The sequence below is a fragment of the Trachymyrmex septentrionalis genome, unplaced genomic scaffold (assembly GCF_001594115.1).
Source record: "Trachymyrmex septentrionalis isolate Tsep2-gDNA-1 unplaced genomic scaffold, Tsep1.0 scaffold6, whole genome shotgun sequence".
NCBI classification, from domain to species: domain Eukaryota; kingdom Metazoa; phylum Arthropoda; class Insecta; order Hymenoptera; family Formicidae; genus Trachymyrmex; species Trachymyrmex septentrionalis.
The window spans coordinates 3,247,471-3,259,139 of record NW_017305778.1 but is presented as its reverse complement, the minus strand read 5'-3'; the positions used below and the strand labels follow the sequence as shown (position 1 = coordinate 3,259,139).

The 11,669-nt window shown below is 34.3% G+C and overlaps 3 protein-coding genes across 7 annotated transcripts in view; 1 reads left to right on the top strand and 2 right to left on the bottom strand.

The window, feature by feature from the left end:
• Window positions 1-5,003, bottom strand: part of LOC108752352 (fumarylacetoacetate hydrolase domain-containing protein 2) — a 10,421-nt gene extending 5,418 nt beyond the window's left edge. The window contains exons 1-3 of one of the 2 annotated variants that reach the window (XM_018493143.1): window positions 4,297-5,003; window positions 1,084-1,245; window positions 547-582 (exon numbers count right to left, since the gene is read on the bottom strand). In XM_018493143.1, the coding sequence (XP_018348645.1) occupies window positions 547-582; window positions 1,084-1,245; window positions 4,297-4,448 (350 nt within the window). In that variant the 5' untranslated portion in view covers window positions 4,449-5,003. The remainder of the gene's footprint in view (window positions 1-546; window positions 583-1,083; window positions 1,246-4,296) is intronic. The other variant, XM_018493144.1, reaches the window with a different exon arrangement.
• Window positions 5,004-5,296: 293 nt separating this feature from the next.
• Window positions 5,297-8,054, bottom strand: LOC108752326 (39S ribosomal protein L35, mitochondrial). Its single transcript, XM_018493099.1, has 4 exons — window positions 7,929-8,054; window positions 6,604-6,760; window positions 6,370-6,510; window positions 5,297-5,556 (listed from the first exon to the last, which is right to left on the bottom strand). Exons 1-4 carry the CDS (start codon window positions 7,957-7,959, stop codon window positions 5,325-5,327), a joined length of 561 nt encoding a protein of 186 aa, XP_018348601.1. The 5' UTR covers window positions 7,960-8,054; the 3' UTR covers window positions 5,297-5,324.
• The window catches only part of LOC108752324 (MICOS complex subunit Mic60), a 42,185-nt gene continuing 38,492 nt past the window's right edge, over window positions 7,977-11,669 (top strand). For 2 of the 4 annotated variants that reach the window (XM_018493096.1, XM_018493095.1), the window contains exons 1-9: window positions 7,977-8,114; window positions 8,502-8,587; window positions 9,467-9,532; window positions 9,727-9,945; window positions 10,023-10,102; window positions 10,273-10,377; window positions 10,445-10,655; window positions 10,738-11,149; window positions 11,301-11,435. In XM_018493096.1, the coding sequence (XP_018348598.1) occupies window positions 8,070-8,114; window positions 8,502-8,587; window positions 9,467-9,532; window positions 9,727-9,945; window positions 10,023-10,102; window positions 10,273-10,377; window positions 10,445-10,655; window positions 10,738-11,149; window positions 11,301-11,435 (1,359 nt within the window). In that variant the 5' untranslated portion in view covers window positions 7,977-8,069. The remainder of the gene's footprint in view (window positions 8,115-8,501; window positions 8,588-9,466; window positions 9,533-9,726; window positions 9,946-10,022; window positions 10,103-10,272; window positions 10,378-10,444; window positions 10,656-10,737; window positions 11,150-11,300; window positions 11,436-11,669) is intronic. The other 2 variants (XM_018493097.1, XM_018493098.1) reach the window with 2 other exon arrangements.

Sequence of the window (11,669 nt, the reverse complement as noted above, 5' to 3'; positions counted from 1 at the left end):
GTGTGTGTGTGAAACACGACAGCGGTACGCATGCCATGATATAATCAATATTATAATGATTGCGCAACGGCAGAATTTTAATCGTGTATAAATAAGATAACTATCCTTATATCAATTGGACATCAAATTATTGATAAAGTGATAGCACTTTTACGTTTCAAAGTTACTCACATTTTCTGCCAACAGTATAAAATATTAAGCCAGAAATTGCTTGAGTACACTTGTTTTATGTGTACTTTTTCTATAACTTTATCGCCTCGTTTATCGCGAATAACAATTCGGATTTAGTTAATATCTGCATATATTAGCAAAAATTCTATAATGTAAAATTAGATATTAAATGAACTTGATAAGACTATATTGATAATAATTTAAAAAAAATGATTCAAAGATATGACTCGATATATTATATTATGGCTAAAAGAGGATCAACGGTATATGTGCGTGAGCGAAGAATGTAGTATTGTAACAAGTAACTAGTCGAAAGAAAAGAAAAAAAGGGGGGAAACTACTTTATCACACGAATCGAATTCCGAAAGCACCAACCTCTCTACTGCCTTCCTTAGGTCGAAATCGTCGTTCCTGGCGAAACAAATGTTCACGTTGAGATCGGATACTTTTTTCCCTCACATCACCCGTTAATGTAATATCATATATTATCTATATGCACTAAAGTCTAGAATTCTAGGTTCAAAGAAAAAAACTTGTGAAATATATAACCCGAAGTTGAACTTATACTTTTTCAATTAAAAGACGTCTTTTTCAAAGGTATCCAACTGGAAGTTGTCTTAAAAAATAATATAATTGAGAGTAATTACGATATTAAGGACATAACATTATTGTGATCTTGTTGATTATCTATTCCAAACCACTTTCTAATCATAATCTCTCTACAGTCTACAATTTAATTTGGTGGGAAGTATCTACGCGTCAAGTTTATACAAATATTATACATCATATTATAATATTATCATAATTGTGACATATCATCGTTATTTTTCGCAAATATTTGTATCTCGTATGATCAGATGCTCCTCAATTCCTTGAGTTAGCCCGGATTTAGCTGCTAATTAGTTCTCCTACCTCTTAGCCTTCTTGAGAAGATCGTCGCCGCCCTCCAGAAATTTTTTCAATGTGTTCGGTATTCGCGAGTCAACCGCGGATACGGCGATAATATCACCTCCCTGCTTCAGTTGGACCCCAAGATGCTGCGGGCCACCATTTTTGTTTGTGAATTGAACGAACCTGCGAAAATATATTACGATTAACGCCACGTTAATCGACCAGGAAAATCATGAGAGCCGGTCGGAATAATCATTACGTCACGTATGATATAACTTTCTAACGATAACGCATTTGTTATTATTTCATGCTCGCCACGAAACTGCGACAAGCGGTGAAATCTAACGAAATCATATGAATGATGAATTAATTAATTCACATGCGGAAATCTAATAATTATATACAAGAAGTAGGAAATAAAAAATCAAGTTATATAATTTTAACTCCGCAACAATAAATAATTCTTGAAATATTAATTTTATTTCTTCGTAAAATTTATTTTTTATAAAATGTCCTTGATGGAAAGAATAAATAACGCATATACAGGGTGTCCCGCAATTTTTTGCCAAGCGCTTTTGTGTAAATAGAGCGGACTAAACTGAGCTGAAATATCCTCTACTATTTTGAAATTTTCGTAATAGTTAACGAGACATTAATTACTAAAAGTTGCCGAATATTTGTCTCCAATAATTTTTTTCCTCTACCAATTAAATACTACCAACTTTACAGAAAAACAGTAAGAGACAAAAATTGTTTATTTCCTTCTCATAGAGCTCTGAAAATGTTTTCAAAATTTTTTCAAAATTTTTTAATACCATATTTTCTTATGTTGGTAAAAATAGTTGCCAATAAGAAAATGCAGTACTAAAAAGTCGATAAAAAATTCTGAGAACTTTTCGATTAAGTTTAGTCCACTTTATCTACACAAAAACGCAAAAAATTGCGGGATACCCTACATTCTAATCACAATTTATTTGGTACAAGAATTATTAATTTAATTATTATTTTTATTAAATAAATATTTATTTACTTTAAGTAAATGTTTACTTAATGCTTAAAAAATATACATATTAAGATTTATATAGTAATTTTTTTAATATATCAATAAGTTTGATTTCAGAGAATCTGAGAATGTACTCAGCAAATTACATAAAATACATATTTTAAGTTTCAACATATAATATCTTTCATAATATCTTAACACATCCGTCTATTAAGATAAAAATGATGACATTTATATATATTTCTCATTTAATTAGCATACATACATATCTTTATATGCACGCGCGCGCGCGTGTGTGTGTGTGTGTGTGTGTGTGTGTGTGTTAGTCAAAATATAGTAGTTTAACGATCTGCAATATAACGTATCCAATTAAGAAAAATATACATTATGTTGTATGTTTCGTAATTCAAACATTTCGTAAGTTTCACATTTCAATAATTGAGTTTTCCGACGATAAGAATCGCAATTACCATTATCGCAAAACTATTTTTCGAACTAAATGCAACCGATAATATTTTTCATTAAAATTCCTAAAATTATATATACTCCCAGAAGCCTCTAATTATTTATTATGAATCATTTAGTGAAGTTAACATCGATTTCACTTATCATCTCCAGACATGTGATCTTCATATAAGGAAGAAAAAGAGATTTTTTAATAGATTCCAAAGACGTAACTCCGAATGCATGCTCTTTTAATAGGCAGGCAACGTGACGTATATTACACGTAACTGTTGCACCAGGTAGACATGAACGAACAGTTGAATTGTAAAATCGGACCGAGTATCACAAGTGTCTAAAAACAGTATTCATAATTCGATTGGAAATTTTAATTTACATTGAAAAAAGTATACAAATTGCGATTAATAGTTGTTTAAATAGTTCTAAATAAATATTTAAAAAAATGTAAACACATTTATTTGGTACAAGAATTATTAATTTAATTATTATTTTTATTAAGTAAATATTTATATTTACTTTAAGTAAATGTTTACTTAATGCTTAAAAAATATTAAAATTTATATAGTAATTTTTTCAGTATATCAATAAGTTTGATTTCAGAGAATCTGGGAACGTATTCAGCAAATCACATAAAAAGAATTATCTATATAGCAAAAGATAAATAATAAATTAAATTGAGATTAAAATTTAATCTAATGGCGGAATCTTAATCAATATAAAACGATTATATAGCATTTTGACATCCTTAAGTCTGTTTTTTTACAGCTGAACTAATGTGCACTTGTTTCAGAAAGTGCACACTAGTTCAGGTGTAAAAAAACAGACCTAAGGATGATTGCAGACGGAGGATTAAAACGATCTTAAATATAATCGAACTCTGAATATTGTCGTAAAATCAGAACAGCGACAGCGACTTCCATCAGAGCTGTTGCATCCAGAATAACGAAATTACGACGGAATTACGACGTTCGAAGACTCGATTATTCAAAACGCAAGAGATTCCATATGCCCGTTACGGCCCTGAGTTGTACAATGTACATGCTCACCTCATATCAAGCGCACAGCTCAGGGAGGAGTTTCTGCTGTCGGCGGTAATGTTAGAAACGGCAGAATACGGATTGCCCTTGCACTTCCCGCACGCATAGGCCATTTCAGAGAAATTTGAGAATGAAATTTCCTTTGTGCTCAAACAGACTAGCAGACTACAGATGGAGGGTTAAGTAGGTTGTTTTTTGTTCCTGCATTAAATGAATGTGTCTCCACAAAACATATATCTATGCAGGAACAAAAAACAAACTTAACCCTCCATCTGTAGTCTGCTAGTCTTTTTCGGCACAAACGAACTTTCATTCTCAAATTTCTCTGAAATAGTAATTGTTAAGAACGGCGGAGTAAGATTTTAACATTTGAGTTAAAAAACTATTTAATAATGTGACAGAGATGTTGGAAAATAATCCTGAATTTTTCTACATTCTTTTTGAAAACCTAGAACAGTAAAAGAACTTGGGGATAAAAAAGTCTTAAGTATATTGCAGATGTACGAAGTAAAAAGTGATTGCAGATGGAGGATTAAAACAATGTTAAATATAATCGAACTCTGAATATTGTCGTAAAATCAGAACAGCGCGACAGCGAGCTTCCATCAGAGCTGTTGCATCCAGAACAACGAAATTACGACGGAATTACGACGTTCGTAGACTCGATTATCCAAAACGCAAGAGATTCCACATGTCTGTTACGGTCCTGAATTGTGCAATGTACATGCTCACCTCATATCGAGCGCACAGCTCACGGAGAAGTTTCTGCTGTCGGCGGTAATGTTAGCAACGGCAAAACACGGACTGGCCTCGCTCTTCCCGCACGCATTAGCGATCGCGAGGCACGTTCTCCCTAGTAATCGTAATTTTCCGCGATACGGCATCTTTTAACAGGCGTAATTGTTGATAGGGGGAGAGGGAGAGATAGGCGAGCTGAGAACGAGACAGGGAGCAATGAGGAGCTAATCGGTCAATGAAAGTCAAAAGCAGCCGAGAGATACGAACACCGTGAAAGACGAGACGCAACTGAGAAGTGAAAACTGAGGCCACATAGGCCGACAGGCCACGCTCTCAACTCTCGCGAGTGTCACGCACGCCTGTCACGCGGCACGTTGGGGGTCCAACCACGTGATCTCCTGATAAAAAAAGAAAGGAAAAAGACCGATTTATGCAATATTTTAGACAGATTAACGAAAAAGAGGAAAAAAGAGAAACGTTAAGAATTGTTGAATGTATCTTAAATGAGAACGCTTGCGAATCGATGAGTATGACGTTGCAAAAAATGTGTAATCTTATCATTTTAGAGCGATATCGATTGTACAAATAAATATAGCTCCAACATTTGCGACAAAAAACGTTAGAACCGTATACACTGTCACCAATTTTCCGTCTAATTAAATACGTGAACTTTATTGTAATGGAGGAAGGCGCGAGGAATTGCGAAGAAAAATTTTGCGTTTTCCATAATTAATATTTTGTAATACTAAACTAATATAATAATAATAATATACAAATATTATTTAATATTCTGTTTACTAAAATCTCGATAAAGATATAAAGATAGATATATATGATAATTAAAACACTATCTATAAATATTTACGCAGAATATTTTATGATACATCCAGAAGAATAGACATTAGCATTTGATTATGTAATAAATATAATTAATATTTAAGTAAAAGAGAATGCGATCTATTTTAATAGTATCATCTTTAATATTTAATCAAAAGCTTACAATGTAGCAATTAACAATTAGATTAAGGTAACGGTTTTCTCTGAGTGATTCTGAACTCTTCGCGATTGTGATATGGTTCGTACGGATCATCAATATAATAGTGCCGTCTCTTCCAGTACTTGGATACCATCTTGTCCAGAAGTGTCGACTGTGTGGCATTACAGAACACGTGTCTCCTCAGTCTCTTCTTTCTGCTGGTCGATTTTTTCCACAGCTTATTGCGTCGACCTGATCTTGTTCTAATCCAGATACCCCTGCAACATTTTCTTTTATATCTCTCGAAATTTCGAGTTTCTACAAATGACTGATATTCGTTCTTGAAGCTCAGTTTCACTACTTACAGTTAACTCTTAACCTCTTAATTTTAGAATTGAAAAAAGATGGGAAACAAATTGAACCTCGGTTAAAAATTAACCGAATAAATTGTGAAACTGGACTTAAGTATTCAAGACCATCTTAAATTATAACACAATTTAATATACACAATTATTTTCCAATTCTCTATCACACATGATGAGTCATTTGTATTTCAGATTATTTTTCATCACCTTAACAAATATAGAAAAATTATGGAGTGATTCTTCCCAATACTTTATCTATATACTTTATCTTTCGAAAGTATTAATATCAAACTACTCTTCGCTCTGACAAAGATCTGCGACGATATTTATAAAATGTTGGCATTCCAAAAGAGGATAATCCTGATAACAAATAGTTTCTATAAATAATTCCTCATTGTGGAATCCTCAAAAAGTATTATCTTTAGATTTGTATAATGATATAAGATTGTGTATATTTAAAGAAATTGTATATAAATATTTAACTAATTATCTGATGTAATCTTAGTTTTTTTTAAGAAATGTTTAAGACATGATTGACTCAATAGTGTGTACTAAGGATTAAAATGCTAATGTGAGTAATTTATCATGTCTTAAAACTTAAACATCTTAAGACAATACTTAAAACGGTCTCAAATATAAGTATCAATCAACGATTGTTCAGAAATATTTGATGCAATCTATAATTTTCGATATTATTATGTGCCTGATATATTCTTGAAATATTACCAGTGCAATCGGTAGAAACGTTTTAGGACTGTCTTCACGGTCTGCCGCTTTCCTTTTGACATAGTAAACTTGATTACAGTTCTTACTGGCACATTAATAGGTTCTGCTGGCAAAGCTAGACGATTTTCCGTTACCGCATGGCTGAAAAGATAATATTACTTTCATGTAGCAACTTAGTATCTTAGTATCTTACATAAAAATCAACACAATCACTTCTGCAATATTCTGCATTACTTTAGTGTCTTATGTTGCGTAGGTCCGACAGCTGCCCATTTCTGGACAGCAATTGATAGTGCCCCAAACTCTCTGTGTTGCATGGAATTCAAAACGGAATTGCATCTTGAAGTAATGCAATTTGTCGCATTTATACTCGTCGTTCTCACTGCGATTCCTGAAAGAATACTAAATCCAGTACGTGTGCTTGCAAGATAAATTACAAAACCAAGGAAAAATGACTTATATTTTAAATGTACACTACCGTCCGAAAATTTAGGATTATAGGACCAATGTGATATATAATCTTAAAACACATAATATTTATAGTAAAATAATAAAACAAATAGTGCAATTCTGGTAATTGTTTCTTTACTTAATTATACCAGGATCATATTATGATGCAGTGAAAAATAAAATTGGACTTGTGAATATTTTAATTAAAAAGAACATAAAATTAAGTCTTTAAAACATTTGATCTTAAACTATCTGACGGTAGTGTATGTGATAAAATGTTTAATTATGCGTAAGTAAGTCTTAACATGTATGTACAATTGTACAAGTAGAATGTCAAACTCCAATAAGCACCAATTAAAAATAATATAAATCAATGTTATGATTTCACATTTGATGATGGCTATATTCAGCAGAAAAAGCAGCTTTACAACTATTGTAAAATTCATTAATATAATTTGAAATGTATTTACTAGGTTTAAATGCATAAATTTTATACATTTAAATCCAGTGAGGAAGTAAGGACAAAACTAATCACACTAAAGAATTTTACAAAGATTGCAAAGCTACTTTCTCTGCTAAATATAGTTAATGTAATTGTTATTGAGAATACATGTATTATATTATTACATTTATATTGTTGAGTATGATTATAACATTAATGTTATGCTACTTTTAGATGGTGTTCACTGGGAGTTGTTTCGTAGATTGGTTTTTTTCGAATTGAAACATACATATTATATGGGAATTTTTACGTATTGATCTACATTGAATTTAATTTAAAAAAGAATTAATTAAATATGATAATGCTGCGAATAAAAGGTGCCCAAGAAGACGTAGATCTCGACGTTCGTGCGAGACGACAACCCTCAAGTGGACGTTCAAACACGCGCCAGCGTTCCAATTCCACAGCGTTCCTTCCGCCAGCCGCGTGTCATGGCGACCGCGGCGACGCGAACCTAACCTGCCGACGTTTTGCATCCCATTGTTCGCGACGCAATCAAACGTGAAATTGCTGGTGTATCATGGTGCAGCGTACGGCCGACGTGTAATAACACCTCGTGACGCGGACATCGATCGCAGGATCGGCCGCGGACTACATGTACACCTACCTCGCAGCGCCGCGCTCACGGCACGCAACATTCTTCTTTTCGCGTAATTCCGTCCGGTCTGGTTCAGTCCCCGTGACCAGCTGTTCTCCCAGTGCCGTCGTTCCCCTTTTCCCGCTGGCTGCCTGACCGGCCACTCGAAAGATGTTCCGAATTGGATTAAAATTTCCTTACAACGGTCTGAATCGGGTATGTAGTCACGTGCGAGAGGACCGCAGACGGGCGGGACACGATCATCCGGGTAAGACCGTCCGCGTTAAAATACCGCGAGGAATCGTCGCGGAGCGACTGCACGATGACACGACGGCGTGACGTCTTGTCTTCACGACAGTGTCGCGCGACGATCCCGCGTCGACCGATTCCACCGCCGTCGGCTATCGTGTGTTCACCGATGGTCGACGACGAGCGTCATGGAGTCGGGTAAGCTACAACAACGGCGATCCCGGGGATCCGTTTTCGCGAACGTCCGACCGCGGCCGACGTTTCCCGGCTCTCACGCGTGACAAAGATGGCATGTTTTCAAGAAGGCTTATGTAACTCCAAAAGCTCTGATTTCGATGCCGTTTACTCTTTCAGTTAAAAAAACATGGTTCCTCCAGGCCACATCTAATCGCCAGGTACTACGAATCGCGGGCACGCATCAAGTATGAGCCAGATGGAAGGTGAGCTCTTCAACAGAGGTTTAAGTCTGGACAGGTATCATTGCTTGTTAGACCTGTCATTAGTCAGTGGAGATCATGCTCGTGTTTTGTGAATCTCAAAACGCGAATGATACTATGCTTTCATGTTATTTACGAGCAATTTGGTGTGGTGAAATCAGAACGTGGTGAGGTTATGTTCGCGCATGTGTTTTCCTTAAATAAAGATGACTGATGAGTAATCTTATGAATGGCATCTATCACGTTCATGATTTTATCACCATTATATTTGACAGGTTTGTTGAATCGTTTTGACAAGTTTGTTGGGTTGTTACTTAATACGAGAGTTGTTAACCTTTAGCGAACAATATAATTTTATTTAAAAGGTTTGTTCTTTTTAGTTGAACTTTTTTACAGTTTATCTTTCCTATTCGTATTAAAGAAAGGGAAAAATTAACATACAAAAAGTTTATCTAAAAAGAATAGGCTTAATTATTTTTTGATATGTAAATTGTGTATCTGTATGTATATTATGTTACAATCAAAAGAGAGAGAGAGAGAGAGAGAGTGTGTGTGTTCTTGACTTCCATCTGTGCTCCTCGGGTGTCATTCTTGTTTAACGTTTGTCAAACACAATCTGGAGATACAGTAGTGTCTCAACGCTAAAACAAAAACATGGCGAGACATAAGAATAACATGATACCTAGGGAACACCCAGGTAGAAATCCGAACATGCCCCAAAGTGTTAACTTTAATAAATGTATATACATATTAGTATATGTATCTACATATTAGTCAATGTATCTAACTACAACAGACTACACTAAGTGTATATACATTTACTGAGTTAACATTTTGACTGTAATATATATACAAAAATATAGATTTTTATATTTTTTTTAGACTTTACAGGGATGTCAGATTTATATCCAGGTTTACTGGGCCAAGATATTCGACCGCACCAAAAAGGTATAACATGCAGAACATGAATTATAATATTTATTAGCATATTATTTATTAAATTAATGCATATATTTCTGTTATTACCTTTCTGTGATTTTATATGTGCTAATTATTCATGTAAATTTGGTAATGTGAGAAAAAGAAGAAATCATCAGTTTAATCATTAAATTTATCTTAATTACTTGTGTTTTTCATAACAGTGTCAAAAGTCAGGGATCAGGAATACTGATAACTCTAGGCGCTGTAACAATAGGTACCTTAGGAATATTAACATATGCAAAAGGAAACCCAAAGGTTCGAGCTACCCTCGAAGGATGGATTCCGGGTACAGATGAAACTATCCGAATTATTTTTCAAGAAGATAAAAATTCCAGCTATTTTGACTTTGTACTTACGTTCTTCGAAACGGTGAAGCAGACGTAAGAAAATAAAAATTATGTATAATATTAATAATTATCTCTTAATTACTTCATTGAAATATGGATGTTTTTTACAGAATATTAGGCATGTTCATCAAGGAAGCACCAGAACCAGGTCAGACAAGAGTACAATACACAAAAATTGTAGAATACATACGTGAGTCCAAATTCCTTAACTCCTGTCCATGCCTTATTTTTTCCTAGTACTTTCTCTTCTGGCCTTCTAGATCTAGTTCCTTTTCTTGATTCTTTTTAAGATTATATATATTACATACTTAATAAATAATATTCCCACTAACTTTTAACAATTACATGTATATACTGTAGCGCCCAAGCCAGCTTTTAAACTGGCCGATCAGAAAGAAGCTCCTATTAACAAGAATTATGCCGAAATTCACATTAGTAAAGACAAGGGCGAAAAAGTCGATGTTGGTACGTTTGCATTATTTCTCTTTTACAGTTTTAAAGTTTAAGTAGAAGATAATTCATATTTTTATAGTGGCTGAGAAGCTAGTGTCACCTGCCAAAATTGTACGCGATGAATTAATACCACAAAATCTCATCGAGTTAGAAACATACTGTGGAGAAGCTGCTGGTAAAGCTATTGCGGCCTATCAGAAGGCAGTGTATGCGCTTCAAGAATACAATCAGAATATTGCCAAAGTGATTGAAAGTACTGGCACTACAGTAAACGGAGCCGTCTGGCAAAGGTAACCATCGCTGTATGCTTACATAATCGTTGTATGCCTCACTTGTATATCGATTATGTAATCAAATTTGTCACATTTGCAGGTTAAAAGAGGCAACAGAAAAGAAGAAACAGACTGTACAGCAAGCAGAAGAACACGCGAAAGATGCATTAGATTCGCTTAAGCGTATGTACAATTCAATCGATGAACCTGTGCTTGAAGCGGCCGCTCACATGAAAACGGCTGCGAAGCGAAATATTAGAAAAATTATGGACGATGTGGACGAAGCTAAGAAAAAATACACTGATGAATTACAGAGTGGTAACGTCGCGGAGCGCTACTGGAAGCAGGTTCAAACAGCACGAGAGAATTTCAATGAAGAATTGCATATTCTGTTTCCTAATATAAATATTCATGATAAGAAGCTATCTGTTAGCGAAGAAGCCTTCGATTTATTCGTCTTGCATATGTATCACAAAGTCAACAATCTGCAAAAAGAGCTGGAGAAATTAAGAGTGAGTTTTTAGCGTTTAATGTAAATATTGTAATCTCTAAATTTATATTTCCGAAACGTTTTTGTGCGAAACCACGCGATTTTTACATGGAGTTAATATTTTAATATTGCATTAATAACAATATTTTTAGAGAGAAATTATTTAATTTCAGACAGTCAACGAAAATAAAGTGAAAGCGGCACTGAAGACGGTGGGTGAAGACGCAACTCAAGAGAAATTGAACGCTCTGATCTCCCTCGAAGTTAATCGAGAGAGACTTGAGTTAGTAGATAAGCTTGCGAAAGAGGTAAGAAATGTGTTTAATATATTTTCAGCTTGAAATATTTTAATATATTTTTAACTTGAAATATGAAAATCGCAAGCACAGAAAAGCACTTTATCTACAGAAAATTATTTTAAATTTCTCAGAATGACCTATAAAATTTTTGGTCTGTTAGTCATATTCATCTAATTCGCGTAAGTAATGCGATCTTATCCCATTGTATACTGTTGCATTATGTCTTTGTTCCGCTGTAGAGAG

What these genes read in the sequence shown, in the direction of transcription:
- LOC108752326 (XM_018493099.1), bottom strand. Translation starts at nt 7,959, where the DNA reads ATGTTGCGTGCCGTGAGCGCGGCGCTGCGAG. An exon ending in ACGCAACATAAGACACTAAA is followed by an intron (nt 6,511 to 6,603) that starts GTAATGCAGAAT and finishes TTATCTTTTCAG; the next exon opens with CCATGCGGTAACGGAAAATC. An exon ending in CGTTTCTACCGATTGCACTG is followed by an intron (nt 5,557 to 6,369) that starts GTAATATTTCAA and finishes AAAATGTTGCAG; the next exon opens with GGGTATCTGGATTAGAACAA.